The sequence below is a fragment of the Chaetodon trifascialis genome, chromosome 1 (genome assembly GCF_039877785.1).
Source record: "Chaetodon trifascialis isolate fChaTrf1 chromosome 1, fChaTrf1.hap1, whole genome shotgun sequence".
NCBI lineage: Eukaryota > Metazoa > Chordata > Actinopteri > Chaetodontiformes > Chaetodontidae > Chaetodon > Chaetodon trifascialis.
The window spans coordinates 9,127,949-9,146,437 of record NC_092056.1 but is presented as its reverse complement, the minus strand read 5'-3'; the positions used below and the strand labels follow the sequence as shown (position 1 = coordinate 9,146,437).

The 18,489-nt window shown below is 42.8% G+C and overlaps 1 protein-coding gene across 11 annotated transcripts in view; it reads right to left on the bottom strand.

Annotated features, from left to right (window-relative positions):
- baz2ba (bromodomain adjacent to zinc finger domain, 2Ba) overlaps nt 1–18,489 on the bottom strand; it is a 66,720-nt gene that overhangs the window by 26,951 nt on the left and 21,280 nt on the right. For all 11 annotated transcript variants that reach the window (XM_070986660.1, XM_070989861.1, XM_070987447.1 and 8 more), the window contains exon 3: nt 2,448–2,630. In XM_070986660.1, coding sequence (XP_070842761.1) covers nt 2,448–2,628 — 181 coding nt within the window. In that variant the 5' untranslated portion in view covers nt 2,629–2,630. The remainder of the gene's footprint in view (nt 1–2,447; nt 2,631–18,489) is intronic.

Sequence of the window (18,489 nt, the reverse complement as noted above, 5' to 3'; positions counted from 1 at the left end):
GAAAAGGAAAGTGTTGTACACACTGCAGATGAAAATGTCAAACTACTATACACTTGCACACACCACAGAAATGTAAAATAGAGTGACACTGGAGCACAGTGTTTTCTGAACTAATGCAGTCTGCGATCTAATTATCCAGAGGGAGACACAGGAGGGCCAGTTATTTGTGCGTTATACCAAAACACAGAGGATGACTGTAAATGAGCATGAATCTGGAGATGCATCTCAGAGACTATTTTTAAGTGAGAATCAACCTGTGTGTGGTTACGTGGCGAGAAACAAAGCCTCACCAGCATGCCAGCAGTGTGAGAGAGTATAGCCCTTTGTGTTGGTTTCAAGGCCCCTCTCTACCACAAGACAGCAAAATTTGCCTTTTGAATGTCATTAGAATATGCTGAATATGTAGAGCCCGCCTTGCCAGCGTCAGCTAGTGGATACGAAGATAAACGACTGCAATGCAACCCCCAGAAAGGCCAGCCACAGCGTTCATTTATGCCTGGGGTGCCCACCTCTCCCCCCACACACCCCTTTCCTTTCTAGGCATCTGCAAATGCCTTTTCAATATTAATGCAGGCTTCCAGAAGGCGAATAATTAAATCTAAAAATTTGAAGCGAGACAGAAGCACAGGAAAGACATACCTAGGATTACCTACTCTCTCTTCCTCGCTCTGTGTCTCTGTCGCTCTCTCGCTCCCTCGCCCTCTTTCTCATTCTGTTTCAATCCTTCCTCCACTCTGACAAACTGCACCGCCTGCTTTTTTCATGTTTGGATGCTGCCGAAGGGGGATTAATTTGTTGTTTGTTGCAGTCAATCAAATTTCCACAGACAGATTTAAGTTAATTGCATCCGTGAGTTGATCCCCGAAGAAGAGAGTGCTACAAGCGCCGATCAGCTTTTATTCTCCAAGTGATATCCTCATCAATGACACGCGTGCAAACACACACACACACACACACACACACACACACACACACACACACACACACAGAGAGAGAGTCCGTGCTCATTTCCATGTTCTTCAGCTTTTTTTTCTTAAGTGTTATTGGCACATTGGCAAAGGACTTTGAATCAATGCCTGCACAGTCTGTGATGATAGTATATCACTGCAAAACGTAATTACTGATGTTACCTGCTTACACAATACACTTGACATATTCCTGTTTTTTCTGGTTGAAAATGTTTTTCCTTTTAATTATGGTACTTGGATGTGGGAAAGCGACAGAGATGACTCTTTTGTCTTACTTGTGTATGCGCATAGGCACCGTATATATGTTTAACTTACAGTTCACGCAACGAGCAAGACGCTGTGTGAAGTGAAAAAGAATTGGCTTAAAGCACAGCAGAAGTTCACAGCTAACAGCCTGCCTGTCAGCATTGCATTTGACGCTCAGTCCAAAATCGCTTATCTAGAAAATCTGAGCACACGTAATGGCACAGAGGGATAAGAGGGATGTATAATGCATAAGGAGGAGATGCTCCTAATGGCTTCTTCTTTGGGGCAACACTGACGAGATGGAGGACAAAACAAGGGGCTTTATTTTGCTCACTTCCTCTTCTCGTAACAGAAAGAAAAGACAACAATCATGGAGAAAGCTGGATATGCTATTCCCTGCTCTGTGCAATCTTGGTTTATGTGTGTGTATGTGTGTGTGTGTATACTAAGCCCATGAAACAACAGTGAGACATTAAGAAATGAGGAGAAAGCGAGTATGAGCAAATGATTCACTCGCTCTCACAAGGGACATTTGTGAAACACACAGAGATACAAACACATACACACACTCACACCAAATATACACACAGTCCTCTTTGCCTAATGGCTTTGACCAATACATAGAAAGGAGGCTGGATACCGTACAGGGCTGACTAGACACTGAGTGGCTGACAAATGTTAAATCATGCAGGCAGGGGCTCTCTCTCTCTCTCTCTCTCTCTCTCACACACACACACACACACACACACACACACACACACACACACACACACACACTCACTCACTCACTCACTCACACACACGCACAGTGTCGTGCTGAGCCTGACTCTGAGGCAGCTGGAGCCAGAGAGCTGAAGGTTGTCAGGAGACATGGCGAAGCATGTGTGTGTTTCTCACACAAAAGAGCCCCCTAATTGTTTGGGATTCATTAATGCAGCAGCTTTTCAATTGCAACCCAAGCTGTCAGGAAAAAAAAAAAATCTTTGTAGCTGGGAGAGAGGTGTATTCACACAGGCTGCAAAATAACTGTATAATTAATACTGGAGGAAACTCATTTTTCATGGTAAAGAAATGAGGAGGATTCTGAATGCTATCGAGACATGAAGGTGACCATATTTGACATGTTTTTATGGTTACATGGAAACTGTTTGCAGTGTTTTCTCGTATTTTTTCTTCAATAGACATGGTCTTTAAGAGGCAGAAGATCTAGAGGGGTAAAAAAGTGTTTCTTACCGGAGGTGCTGAGGGTGGATCCCAATGCTGAGGGGCTGGGGGCCAGGCTGTTCTTAGAGTGGGGAGCAGGGGATGATGAAGAGGAAGAAGAGGAGGAGGAGGAAGAAGAGGCCGCAGGGGAGGAGGTGCGAGCAGCAGACAGGGTGGGCGCAGGGGAGGCCAGCCGCTCTCCAGACTCCATATCTGTCAAACACAATCCAATCAGCAGGGTTACAATAGCAAAGCACACCCACCCATACACTCGCAAACACACATGTTTGAACGCATACACACGAATGCATACTGTCACACCTACACAACATGTTCAAGCGAGCGCACGCACACACACACATCTCCTGACACTTTTCCTTTCACATCTCACTTCCCCTGAACAATATTTCTATTTAGCCATGCTCACTGGCTCCAAGCCTGCATTGATTCTATATGGGGTATGAAGGAGGATGACATCTTTAAGGACTCTAATACCAGACAACAAAGCAAGTTAAACATTCTGACACAAGGAAAAATACCAGTGCTGCCAATGTGTTCTGCCACAGGACAGTCACTTTTTACCGAGAACTCACTCTGCTGAGGTTGCAGTGGGACTGACAGAGGTTAGTGAAAAAACTCCAAAAACAAAATGGGCAAATAACACATTTTTAACTTTTCTGTCATTTTCCTTTCCCTCAGACACACAAGGGGCTCACATGCGCAAACAAACTCGCATGTGCACACATGCACACCTGTGTTTGACAACCAGGATCCCTTTACACCCCCTTGATAAAAAAGACATTTGAATTTAAGAGCTCTTTGAGGCTTTAAAGACAACATTGCTCCCTGAGTCCTTTCAGTTGTAACTTGAACTAAATGGAGAGGCTTTTAGATGATGGGTGCATTAACCAACACGGCAGCTTTCCATTATCAGTCTCACAGTCGTCATGCCAGCCATTATCAACCAACCAACAACATAAACCCTCACAAGAAACATTTGGTCATTCTGCAGCCAAATATTTTACTTACGTTATTCAACTTTAATCCCCTTTTGCTTACAACTGAGAACACAATGTGGCTGTGCCCACACTGCCGCTAACTTGTGCAGCTAAATAAATAGAAAGCAGTTTCAAAACACATGAATTTGTACACACACGGCTGAACGCACACTTTACACAATTCAACCCCCACTGCAGACACACATATACACAAAATCACCTCCGCTGTCTATCACATCAACCTGACTCTTTTTCTCTCTTCTCCTTTTCCATATCCCTCTGCCTGACACTAATCCAGGACTGAAAATCCCCTTCAAAAGCACAGTTTGCAGATTGTGTTTTACAGGCAGGCTTTGTTATTGTGTCATTACACATAAACAGTTTCTGCCTCCATCTCTCTTTCCTTCCCTCTCTCCTGCCACCCCTCCGCCACCCTCCCTCCCTCTCTCCTCTGCAGTGGGAGCAGAGCCACTGATTAAATCTCTGAGACAAAAGCTGCTATCCTCTGAATATCAAGTATCAGCCTTTCGCCAGGAGCAACACTGACAAGAGAGAGGGAGAGTGGGAGAGGGAGCGAGGGAGAGCGAGAGGCGAGGATGACAAGAAAACCTGCTGCAGTCCACGGGGAGGAGGCTGGTGTGCCATCGGACTTGGGCAGCCATGACTGCCATTGCTGCAGTGAAAAGATGGTGGTTGTGTAATTATAAGCAAGGTCAAAGGTCCTTTGAGCGGCCTCTCATGCAAGGTGATGGGATGTGGGTTAAAGAGCCAAATTATCAACCCGAACAGCAAATAAATGAGCATTTAATATTAGATACAAGAATAAATTTCTGGCTGAGTGAAGATGAAGAGTTTCAGAGTAATCTTAACCAAAAACTGTTACCTCTCTGCCACATTTTGTTGCATGAATGGCTGTCACACTCTGTGCTCCTTCACTTCGGCTGTCACCCTTTAAATGTCAGGTTAGGGTGAAAAAAAAAAAAACATGAAAAAAAGGGATTCTTTCACAAGATTAGAAAAAAGAGTGATCTTTTTTTCATGGTCGCTCCTGACAAAAAATGTAAGTATCATTAGAAGTGTGATGAAAATGGAGAGGAGCTGTGGCCCTTCATAATTATCATAATGCACATGAAAACAAAAGGCTCGTGTCTCAGAGGACGAGCAAGCTTATGTGGTGTCAGCTGGTAAGTGAAGCGGATCATTCCCTACCTTTTCAGAGGGAAGGAAAAACAGAGGAAGAGGGAGAGAAAACGAGATTGAGGGGGAAAAAAAGGATAAGCAAGACAATGCACTCTGATTTTGTTGTGGAAAAAAAGACAGAAGAAAGGAAAAAAGTGGAGGAGATGAAGGACAGGCTGTAAACCATTCCTGTCGTTTCTCAATATCTGCACTTAATGTCTCGCCTTGTCAAAACGTGATGATGTGAACAGAATTGATTTCCCCCCTAACAAACAACAAAAAAGCAATCCCTCCTTTGCAGAGGTGTAAAGCAGAGCTACCCTCCCCCTCATCTCCTCTCATCTCTCACAATCTCTCAAAGGGCCTCTTTCTGGGATGAGAGATGGAGAAAGAAAGGACAGCGGGGGAAAAAACGACTGCGATGCAAGTCCATCTTCCTTCGACAACTGCAAACTGATCACTTAGTGCAATTAAATCTAATAACAATAATAAGATTGAGCTCAGCAATGTACCACCAAATACACAGCCACAACAATGATTGCAACAATAATGGAGCGCCAAGGTATTTAAGGATCCAATCCTGACTTAATTATGAGAAATTAAAATGGATTTAGCATCAGAATTAGCTTGATTTTATAGGTAATTAACGGCACACCACAGTGGCGGTATAAGGCAAGCGTTATAATCTCCGTGAACGGCTAAATCAATTTGACTTGAACAACACCAACCAATCAACGCAGAGCGGTGCAACCAGAAACAGCAGGTCTCACAGATGCAAGGAGAGGGAGAATTTATGCTAATGGCTGAACTATGATTTATAAGATGTGCTCCAGCGCCGGATTCAGAGTCACGTCCACAAATACACCACAGCACCCAGCTGTCAACGCATGCAGCTAATAGTGGCTGGATGCAACAGCCCTTCAGGAGATAGTGTAGCTATAAACAGCTCTGCGGTTTTATGATTGCATGTGCCGGTCATATAGGAGCCTTCACGTCAGCATCATCTGAAAGGAGAGCAGAATAGCATAAAGGAAAGATGGAGTGCGTGCACTTGGTAGTGGTGTAATGGCCTGTGCTGCTTGGTATGTGGCCTTACATCATGCATTTGTTTTGTGGTGTTGTATGTCTGTGCTGCTTGTATGTAATGGTGCTCGGTTACGTGTGCAGCGGTTTTACGTAAGACTGCCAATACATGTGCCTATAGAAGTGTGTGTGTGTGTGTGTGTGTGTGTGTGTGTGTGTGTGTGTGTGTGTGTGTGTGTGTGTGTGTGTGTGTGTGTGTGTGTGTCTGTGTGTCTGTGTGTCTGTGTGTCTGTGTGTGTGTGCATGTGTCACGGCCTCAAACTATTCAACCCCCTGTGTGTCTCACTCCTGCCCCTTTCCTCCTCGCCCCTTCAACGCACACACATACACACAAAAAAACACACACACGTACACACAGTAACAGATGGCTGATACTAACTGAGATAATCCGCCAACAGAGTCATCAGCATGGATCAGTGGTAATCAGAGTGTGGACACAATGTCTCTTCTCCAGCCGTAATGGAAGGAGCGCCTGGCGCAAGAGAAGGGGAAATGCATTATTCCCCATGATGCCCTGACCCCATTCAAAGACACACGGTGGCTCCCAGCTCTCTTTCTTTTTTCTTCTTGCCGCAGCCGACAAAGACTCTATGAACGCTGCTTCCGTAACATTCACTCTGTCCTCTGGATCTCTAACTCCCCGCCTTTTATTGTCATCTGCAACTGTGTCAAACGCGGACCTCCATTTAGCTGTGTCCTGCTCCGAGCAGCTAACAAGAGAAATGTCAACATAGCAAGTGTGTCATGATGAAGGTTGCTGGTGAAGAAGAGGATCGGAATGAGTAATCCACTATTAGCGCTTCATGTTTAATCAGTGTATGGGAGTCATTGCTTGTATTTTTTAAACACTTTTTTTCACAGTTTTTCTGTCGCTCAAATCAAACACAGAGACTTGTTTTTTCAGTAATTTAATTCTATAATTTGAAGGTCTTTCTGAGAATTGATAACACATGTCTAGTATCCACAAGCTCCTCTGGTGGTTACCAGGTGACAAACTGTTCTCATGAATGACTCATTACTGAAAGGCAACACACACACACTGGCGTGCACGCACACACAGACGCACACAGAAGCACACAGAAAAGGTACTTTCTGTTGCAGTTGTGTTTGTGAAAGTGAGATGACCGCTTCTGAATCAACATCTTTCATTTCTGACCTTGCTCCGGCACATATCGAACCTCCCATCTCTCTTGTCGTGTTTGTATATGTTCGTGTGTCTTTGTGGGCACGACATGTGCGTATGGATGTTTGTACTTTGCATGCTTGTTGGCAATGAACACTAACTGAGCAAGATCATCTTGCTCATAGCAGAGTGCACGCACAAGCTCACTTGACCCCTTTTCTCCTCCCTTCATCCCTCCCCTCCCTGCACGCACACCGTCAGCCAGGAAATGACATAACCAGGCGCCTTGGCAAAAATTAAGTGACAACCTTTGTCCAGAGTCAAACATCAACTCAGGGAACATTTAAAGAGACAGCATGTACTGTGTGATATCATGCTGGTTGCAGAATCTGAAAGGTCATAACAGAAATAGTGAGATATTGTAGGGCTGCTGATTGATCATTTGGTCGATAAATTAGTGAAACATGTCCATCGCAATTTGCTAAAGCTCAAGGTGAAGTAATTGCTTGGTTTGTCCAAAACCCAAAGACATTCAGTTGTTATCACACTAATTATTATCTCACAACTCAGAACCTGGAGCCAGGGAATGTTTGGTATTTTCAATTAAAAAAGACTTTATTAATTGGCTAATCATTCCAGCTCTATTTTGGTGGTGCTGTAATGGCCTGTGCTGCTTGTGCTATATCACTGTACTCAAGCACTTCATGACACCATGGAAAAAGACCTTAATGAAATAAATGTTAAATGTGCGATTAAAAAATCTACACTGAATCACCGAATCCAAAAATTAAATAGGATATTTGCAGAACTGCTTCGAAAACTGACAATGGATCGCACCAAGGCCTGAAAGGAGTACAAAGAGACAGCATGCCCCAGTGTGGCCTGTCTAGGTGACAACAACTAGAGTGACTCAGACCCCTCCCTCGGCTCTGCTCCTGCCCAGTGACAGATGGCAGAGCAGGGCATGTAGGGGATGGGCACCATCTCTCACCCCGCCTCAGCTAGCCTTGGCAGTGGTGCTGGCCACAGGTCTTATTACAGCCACACCACTGCCCGCCTGCCTGCCTCCATGTAACACTGGAGCTTACCACGCTAGAGCTGCTTACTGCCTGCCAGGGCAAAAAGGTAATGATATGGTCCTGTGTGTCGGAAATGGTAGAGCGTGGCGTTAGCGCTGAACAGTTTCCAGCTTCAGTATTCACTGGGCCCTGTCGTAAAAAAACGCACGCGTATCCATGTCGCTGTAAGAGGGTTTAGATAAAATATAAAACCAAATGGCATGCCACACGCATTCTGTATATTTTTGAAATGACAAGAAATCAGCTCTTGCCAAATGGCTTTATTTGCCTTTTCAAGCATACTGTAGATGCCAAAGGCTGGAATCAACACCCCTACTCACCATCCGTCTCTGCTGGGTTCCCAGTGACAATAATGTGATTTTGGGACATGGTGATGACTCGGTAGAGAGGAATAGGATAGGCTTGTCACTTGTGTTTGATGTCAAACCTATGTGTGACAGAATAGTGTTATTCAGCTCAACCAGACATAGCACTACTCCCATTTCCTGGCCATAAATAGAAGAGAATGAGCCAGTAGAGAGTGTGTGTCTGTGTGCGTGTGTTTGCGAAAAGACTCTCTGAGTATATGTGTATGTATGCGCACACAAGCACGCCCGTATGCACCATTCTAAGTATCATAAAGTAAGCTCAATAAGAAAATTCCCATCTCTTATGCTCATTCGCATCTGCATCCAGCCAAAGCTAATTATTCTCCCCATGGTAACCTAGCCGGGTCTTCACATCAAAAAACCAGAAGTGTGCATCAGGCAATCATCCCTGATGAATCTGCCCTTCTCCCTCTGCTAGCCACTCACACTCATCTGCCAGTCTCACTGCTCATTACGGTTTTTCTGCAGACTGAACCAGATCTGCTCGCCACTGGCTGCATGTGTCTACAAGAGTCCATAATGACTTTGGAGCAGTTTGGAAGCGCAAAATAACACCATCTCAATGCTTCAGAGAATATAGACACACATTCATGCCCCCCCCCCCCCCCCCCCGACACACACACACACACACACACACACACACACACGCACACCACATGCATTAGAGGAAAGGTGAGTGGTAAACCAATGCCTGTGGAGGTTATTTACCATTTAGATTACACACCGCAGTATTTTACATTTGCTCTACTCCAATTTTCAGAGCAGAGCAACGCAATGCAAAGAGTAAAAGTGATGATTTGCAAAAAAAATGTACCCCAAGGCCTGAAACACTGAGCTTAGATACTAGTTGCACAAATCACTTCACAAAACATATCCCACATTAAATACAGTAGCTAAAATTTCCCAGTATTTAACAAGACATCTGCAGACGTTTGCAAAATTTTGCACTACTAAATCAACTGAAAATGCATTTTTAATTATGTCTGCTGTAATTGCTGAATATTGTGATATCTAGTACTTTTGTGATTTGAGTCTAGAGAAAAATAACCTTTACAGTCAGACTGATCCAGAACAGACGAGCTTGAGCAAACTGATGCTTTAAAGCAACAGCAACTTAATCTGCTTCAGGTGTAAACATCTTGTTTTGGACATAACCAGTCCTGTTTCTTGCATCTCAGTAGACACCTGTCTTATCAGTTTTGCTTGGTGAAATCTGACTTACTGTAAGTAGAAATCCAAAATATCCAAATTTATTATTGGAAATGTACATTTAATCTAAAAAAGTTCACTATATTAATTCTGAAAATGTTTTGCTCAGTGCTTGTATGTTTAAGCAAAAACAACTTATTACTTGAAATGATCTTACTGATAGTGCCTGATTTTGAGCTCATATCAGGTTTCACTGCAATCACGTAAAATTTCACAATATTTCTGATGAAACGGATGGCTGGATTATCACTGTTGAGTGTGATTTCCTGTTTAAATCTGAATAAGATATCCCTCATTCTGCGGCCTGCACATATTTAAATAAATGCAGGAAATACAAACATACATAAAACCGAACAACAGGAAATAGCATCAAGATATCAGGGAATTACCAAGGAAAGGAGAGAAGACAGACAGAGCGAGAGAGAGAGAGAGAGGGAGAGAGAGAGAGAGAGAGAGAGAGGGAAAGAGGGGGAGGGGGCAGAATGAGCGCAGTACCTCAGATATGCATAATGCAAATGACATGCATGTCAAATGGCAAAACAAACTGACAGTGACAGAACAATGGAATAGCCAGAGAGCGGCAAACCTTGCTTGAGCAATCGTTGGAGCCCCTTCTGTCCATTTCCATGGGAAGAAACCATTTCGAGTCAGTTCTGTTCAACTGAAACTTTCCTTGCAGGAGATAACTGATATCACTGTGCAAATGTGACAGAATTCAGATAAGTGGTGTGATGGCAGAAATAGCTTATTCATGACTACCAGTAACAAGAGCCTGGATTGAGACTGTTCCTGCAGCACGTGTTGTCCCACAGAACAGGTTGTAAACGTAGAGTCACAGATGATTTTCTTACTGCTCCCGTCAGCGACACAGGGTCTTTCTTCGCGGGCTGTCACACTGCCCAGCTGTACACAGCAAATGTGTCTGCGCTGTGAGATGTTTAGATTCAACCTCTGCGACGTAACGGTTTGTGATAATTCATTTTAATTCACCATTATGGCCACCTCACAGAGGACAGTGAAGCCAGAAACTCTTTGCTTGTTTCCGACAAAAATTAACAAAAACAACAGGCCAAGAGATGATTGATCGATCAGAGGAAAATTAACCAACACCTACTTTGATAATTGATTAATCTTTTGAGACAGTTTTCAAGCAAAACGTTATCTAGTTCCAGCTGTCTTTCTTTTATGTGATAGTAAATTGAATATCTCAAGGGCGCCCTGGTAGCTCACCTGGCGTAGTGTATACCAAGTATCAAGGCTGAATCTTTACTACAGCAGCCTGGGTTCGATTCCAGCCCAAGGCCCCTTACTGCATGTCATCCCCTCTCCCTCTCTGCTTTTCCTCTCGTTCTCCAGCTGTCATCACCACAAATAAAGCAGAAATGCCAAAAAAAACAATAAAAAATCTTAAATATCTTAGATTTTTGGTTGGATGTAACAATTTGAAGATGTCACCTTGGGCTTCTAGGCCTCACTTTTTAACATTTTATAGACCAAATGATTAATCGATTAATCAGGAAAATAACTTTCAGATTAATCGCTAATTAAAGTGATTGTTAGCTGCAGCACTAATACCAACCGTAACATTCTGAAAGTCCTTGATTAATTACCAGTAAATCACTGTAAAACAACGCTCTGACACATGATCTTGCAATACCTTTTTGCATTCCCCAAGGTCACAGCAAAGCCTGAAATATCTTACTGTACATAGTTTTGATGAAGTCACGTTTGCTTTTCCAGTGATACTAAACACATACGCAGAATTCTGATTATCAGCTGAGGGTTTCTGACTTCCTGCATTCCTACAACTTGCTATCCACTCGGCTGTTAACTCTTCTGCAATCCCGCACCTTAACACCTTTTCCCACCCTGCCTCTCCTCTCTCACTCTGCTTTTTACCCTTAGTCTTTTGTTGAATTGATAAAACCTGTGACATGACGACTTCATTAATGGACCCTGGCTTTCTGTTCCAGCACAAACAGATAAATGTTAAATGAAGGCAAACATGCGCTTCACATCAGCTAGTAAACAGAAAACATGTTAGGTGTTTACAGTGGCACACAATCCACAGCGCAACATGTGCGTGCAAAAACTAAAATGAAATGAAGGTTTTAAAGGCTGTTGAGTAGTTTCAGAACAACGCTTGGCAACATACGCTCTGATGAGAGAAAATCCACCAGCATTAAACTCCACATGTCAATCACTTGTATTCCTCTGTTCAAACGGGTGCTTAACTTAATGTTAAACATGTGAAAATGACTGGCTGGAAGAGAATAGTGTTGTATTGACAGAGAGGGAGGCAAAGCAGCAGGCAGTCAGCCACTCTGTTCTGCTTCACTGCAACATGGGAGGGAGGCCAGCATGGACACACACACACACACACACACACACACAGATGTAAAAACACACATACAGGCATGTACACACGGGCAAGCGCACACTTGCACAAATGCACACACACACTGATACTCTCTCTTCCTCTTGCGCTCTCTCTCTCTCTGTCACACACACACACACACACACACACACACTCACGCTCACACACACACAGTGCAGCAGGTGAGGTGCCAGCACATCACAGCGCTGCCATTTTTCAGTGTCTTGCTCAGGGAGAAGCGCTCTGACATTTTATGAAGCACTCTGCAGAAATCAGCAGCTTGTAATGGCGGCTGGACTGTCACTCCTTTCCACTCTTCACACTCCCTCTATCTCCCTTCCTCACACTGCTTTTAAGATATAATCTCCCTTGATTAGCATAATCTAATCAATTTTACAAAATTGGCTTTTAATTACAAAGAACAATCTCTTCCTCTTAGACCCCGCATAAGATTTAAATGTCTTTAATATTTGGGGGGAAAATAGGCAAACTGAGGCAAGAAGTAAGACACCAGTGAAAGGTTAGAAAATGCCCATCACACTCAGGTAAGAAAAATGATTTAGGATTGATGGCGAAAGGGTATAAATAGAAAACAAAATCAGCTCTTTAAATTACAGTTTTCTGACAGAATCATTTATTTCTGTTGTCACATTATGAATCAGCAGTCTGGTAAACGTCCATACATTTTTATTTCAGACAGTAAAACAATGCATTTACATGTGCAACTCTGAAAGCTGTTGTTTTCTCACATCTTTATTGACCCTTGGAATCGTGGCTGCTGATATTGCTGTACGTGCTCACTGGAAAGGCCTGATGATTAGAAACCCAGCTGTTAAATATGTCCTCTGCATAAAAAACAGGGATCTATAACCATGATTAACTCTCTGGTATGTTGTTGTGCCTGACAAGCTCTCTGTTGAGCAATGATTAACAGCGAGTGACTCCACAAACCGCTGCTAGCACATTAACACAGTGTTTAGTTTAACCAGCCCCTCATTGAAGCCATTACTGCTCTAGCTAAGCTAACAGTCGTCCTCAGAAGCTGGGCAACCGACAGCCTGTGGCCCGACAATTTACAACGATGACAAAGCTTGGCAACCATGCTCTAAACTTTTCACCCAAAGTTTCACTCAGGGCCGGTACATTTTAAAGTAACTCAGAATAGTATGCCCAAAGGAAAAAATGTGATTCAACTTGAAATATGTGGGAAGTGTCGAGGCCAAATCTCTCAGTGTAGGCTACGCTATAAACCTTAAACTAAGCCGATTTCATTAATGTGACATTAGCATTTGTAATGAGAAAAGGGGAAAAAACCCTTGGGACATCTTTGTACTGTTACAAAAACCACACATACACACGCATGCGTGTGCCCACGCACATACACAGACATGTTCACACATACACAAGCAAACATAAACACACACACAAACACGTAAGCCGTAATATCAGGCACTAATTTACATCCACATTACACAAGAATTGCAAAATGCAGCCAAAACAGGGAAGAGGGAAAACAGTACTATTTGCGTAGGTTTTATAATGAAATATCTGAGCTTAGTCTCTGTAAACTATCAGTGACAGTTAGTAAATCTGTTCAACCTTTACTGATGAACTGAGCAGATAATGCCAGACAAATAAAGCCCAGAATTCACTCCCACTCTGCCGCTCCAGACAGAAAGTAGGGGAGGAAGAGTGTGTCGAGAACAAATCTTCAACCATCTCATCACCTTTTTTTTTTTTTTTTAACTTGCCAATACACGTCTGTGGTACTCCCTGACTTGGAGCTCAGGTGATGTGTGACGACACTCCTTGTTTCTTCTTCAACAAAACAATTGAATATATTAAGGTGACTGGTCCCATTTCAGACAACACAGCAATCGTGGCAAGCATCTGCATGTTGATTTGTTGGGTAAGTGACTGTAAGGTTTTCATTGAGTCTATATTGAGCTGCGCATTTCCACATTGACCAAGTCGCTTTAGGGCCTGACCAGTGGCTTGATTAGTTTAACTGTTGTCTGTGTGAGGCAGTGAAGTTAGGACCTGATGATAAAGCTGAGAGCTTGGATTTTAACTAATGGAGAGATAACAGCAACAATAGTATTTATATAGAATTATATTATTATATAGTTTTAGTATTCATATATATTTATATAGTCATAGGATTCAGCCACTTTTATGGTTCTGTATAGGTTATTTATCATGTGTTAAGATGCCGCATGCATCCACAATAAGAGCATATTTTTCTGTCTTCCACTACCATTTATGTGTGATTTCATTTCATTCATTAAATATAAGGGTATCTCTCTTTATTCAGTGTTATTGATGTTTCCTGTTTTACAGTGTGGAGAACGACTGTGAATGAGACAGTACAGAAATGGTCCTTACGTTGGGGAATGTAAATATTTGTGTAACTATCAAGATTTGAATATCTTATCTTAAATTCCTGTTTTGTAAGAAGACACATAAAGACGGACGCCCTGATAGCTCACGTGGTAGATATCATGTATCAAGCCTGAGTCCTTAGCGCATGATTCCTGCTCGAGCTCTTTACTGCATGTCATCCCGTCTCTCTCTCTCTGTCTCTCTCTCTCTCTCTCACTCTCTCTCACCCCTGCCCTTCCTGTCTTTCTCAGCTATCACTATCAAAACAAAAGAAAGAGAAAGAATATACATTAAAGATAAATCTTCATTCATTCAATAAAAAACATTGAGTGGTGGAAAAAAAAACAAAACACGGCTGCTTGTTTGAGACAGGAGAAAAAGAAAAGCACAACAACCGCATGTCACATGAGAGATGTGACTGGGTGAAGGTTAAGATGATAACGGAAACAGCGATAGACTGGTTTTATCAGTTTTATTATTAACCAGCCCATTTTTGAATGTGTTCCAGTCCCATATAATAACAGGTAACAGGTAACAGGCGGCGTGTATATCTTTGGTTTTGGTTTCTATCCAAAAGATTTCTCAGCAGTTTTCTTGCTGAGCACTGAGATGCTTACTGACTTCAGCGACATGAAGCCTTGTAATAGTGTTTGCTGCCCCAAATAATGAAAGTGGTCTGTAATCACAGGATAAACACTGCTTTCTGTCTGGATTTACAAGACTACAAAACTAACGACCTACAACATCATTGAAGGGAGTGACAACCAACAGGTCGCCAGAATTAAACCAGAGACACTGTTGGTACTTGGCATGTATCTTGGACCACAAGGGCAACAGGACACCCCAAAATGTAACATATTTTCCTCATAAACCTCTAATTGCATTAATAAAATCTCTTGTTGAAAGATTGGTGTTTCCTGTTTTTCTGAAAGTGGAAGAATTTGGTTGCAATTGTTGTGTAACTCCTGCCAAAATGCCTACAGCCGTCAGGCGTGTAACTAGAGCAAAGCCACGTGTTTCCAGTGTTGAGGTAATTAATTAAAATAAATGCCAATTCAACATGCACCAGGAATGACAAACAGGCCATTATTTATCCATTTAACTTTGGGCTGCACTGATGCAGGCACTTTTTAGAATAGTGGTTTAACTACAGTACCTTTTTTGTACTTTTTTAATGGCAGAATAGTATAGATATGGACATGTGTTGATTTGGGTTTTGTTGTGAGACACACACACACACACACACGCACACGCACACACACACACACACACACACAAGGAAGGGACTGAGGAAACAATTACAAAGATAAACATGTAGAAATATTAACCAAATGAAGATTCTTCTGTTACATTATGATGTTAACCATTAATTTTCCAGTTAGGATTATTTGTCAACTAACTGTTAATAAGTGCTACAAAAATATGAAATATGAATGAAACAAATAGAGGACCACTGAGTGAGAGATAAAGAGTCTTTGATTGGCTGAAAAAGAGACCAAGTCAGGGAAACCCACAATTCAGTGAGCTGAGATTAAGACCAGAGCCGTACAACACGGTGGTCACCACAGTTCGTCTTAAGGCATGCGTAGTGTTACTTTCACACAGTTCTTTCTTTCTTTCTTTCTTTCTTTCTTTCTTTCTTTCTTTCTTTCTTTCTTTCTTTCTTTCTTTCTTTCTTCTCTGTTATTGTGACATCAGTTTCAAAGCAGATCTGAAAAAGGCTGGTCCCAATAGATTCAGCGAATGATTGAAACTGTCACCGTCCAATCCTTGTGTTCTTCTTTCTGCGCTCTTACCTACCTTTCGTCATTGTCAAAAGACAAAATCAGGGCAGGTTATATCTAGCAACACGTACAGGTTTTTTCTTTTTTTCCACAGTCAAGTGAAACTTAAATTCCAGCCAAATAGTTTACATGGCTGAGAAACGTTTTTTTATTCTCTGCAGTTCAATGTGTGATAAAATATGATACTTTTGCTTTCCCATACAGAATAAAAAGATAATAAATGACAGTCATAAGGGGAAATGGCTTCACTCTACCACTTTGCCAGTATCACCTTTCCGCTGTTCTATCCGGGAGACTTTTTCTGCCCCCTGGGGGCAAATGTAGAAGACCCTTTTAAAAGTCCAGCTGTGCCTTTAAAAGAGTTTGTCACACCAGCGATGGGGTGCTTTGAAATGCCGTCCAGAATATCCACAAAATACAGCTCCTTTTTTTCCTGTGACATGGCCCTATTTCCTGTGTCACCACACTTTCCCTGCGTGATTTCATACAAAAAGTCAAAATATTTGAGCCTCCATTGTTGACTGTGTCAAACCCAGCCTTGACATTACTGCACTGCAATCACACTCCCACAGGTGGATACACGCGTGCACACACACACACACACACACACACACACACACACACACACACACACACACACACACACACACACAGAGTTACCTGTGTTAGACTGAGTGTCACCAATGTGTTACACTATCTTTTCATGTGAAACTATATCCACTGGCCCATCCTCTGGATCCTAACACTTCCTTGTAGCTGAACCAATCACACAGCTTGCCATCAAGCTGCTTTTGTTACCTGATATTACTTAAGGAGGAGCTAGACAGGCAACAGAATAATAGCTTTGGCTCAATGTGAATGTATGTTTGTGGTTGGTGTGTGTATCTGTGCATATGTCACGACGAGTGGATTCCTTGTGTAGTGAGCCTGAAACCGAAGCTGCCTGGGCCTGTTGTTGATAGCTGTGTCTCACCCACTCACTGCCCCAGAGGGAGTCAGGACCAAGACCACTGCTCAGGGTCTGTCTGTTCACACACATGAAACACAAGCTTGGATTACACAGGGCTCAAATATGACTCATCCCAAGGAGAGAGGGTGGAGGAAGGCCCTCTCTGTTGTTTTGCACAAATGCACACACGCACACAAACACACACACATACACACTCCCTGCAATGATAGCTACATCACAGGCTCAGAGAGGACCTTGTGGTTCCACACACCTGCCAAAGACAGATGTTAGGAATAAATCAGAGAGAAGCTCAGACTGAAGAGAGGCTCCGCACTGCCGTAACTCCACTAACTCACTACACAGTACACTAACTGGAGAGCAAACAGCTGCACATGACAACACACACCAGTGATGAAAGTAACAAAAGCATGCATGCACCTGACATGCATACAGAGAGAGACTTTGTCGTGGTGGGAGAGGGAGTATTTTCCAGTTTCCGTCTCACAGGCTCCACTCGTATTTCTGTGTTTTTAGCTCGGTTCTGTTGCTGTGTAACCAGCTCCTCTGGAGATGAGGGTTTTTAAGTGCAATTGTTCTGGAAGAAGCCGAAATCCTCCAACGACAGACAAACAAGTCACAACAAGGCTGAAAGCAGTGTGGGCGGTTTGGAGAGGAAGCACTTTTTTCCACTGCTGACTAGGTGAATTTCATGATTTCTTCATTTAAATATAGCTGCACTGGGTTATGAAGGATCAACACGCTCACAAAGCCTGCTCTTTAAGTAGATGTGTTGCACAATAATATACTCAAAAAAGCTATTTTAGGGGACTGTGACCTCTAAAAGCACAATTCAAACACCAACGCAACATCATCCTACATCCTGTCAGTCAGTGTGGCACACTTCCTGGCTCCAGAAACCATGTATCATAAAAAAGAAAACTCAGATGCATCCACACAAGAGCATAGCTTTTGTCTCTGTTGGCAGCCATGTCTATGGGCATCTTTTGTCACTTGAAGTTTTTTTTAGCCTTTGTCGTCTAACAGGCTGGGAGAGGCAAAGTGGTCTGTGTGAGTGTTGTGGGTGTGCATGGTATGCATGTGTGGTGTTTGTGTGTGTCATAAACAGACACCTTTCATGCTTTGTGGCCCAGAAACAGGATAAAACAGTGAGTTAACCAGCAGTGCGCTGACATTATCTCTTCTTTGCTGTCCTGGAATGCCAGCCTGCTGTGAAACTCCAAATATGTGATGTCCTGTCACACCTCATAATGTGCCTATGTGTGGTATGTACGTGTGTGTATGTGTGTGCGTGAGTCAAATCAGGAAAGGAGTGAGTGTGGGTGTTTCGCTTTGTCTTCCTGCATTAAAGGCACAAGACCAAGTGTGAATGTCTGGGTCTTTCTACTCGATAAACCTTCAAAAACGAGAAGCCATGAGGCTCACAAGGACTCTGAAATTATGTCAGTAAAGAAGCCCGAAAGAATGAATCCAAAAAGCGGCAAACATAGTTTGGAAATTAAAATCTACAACAGATAAATGGT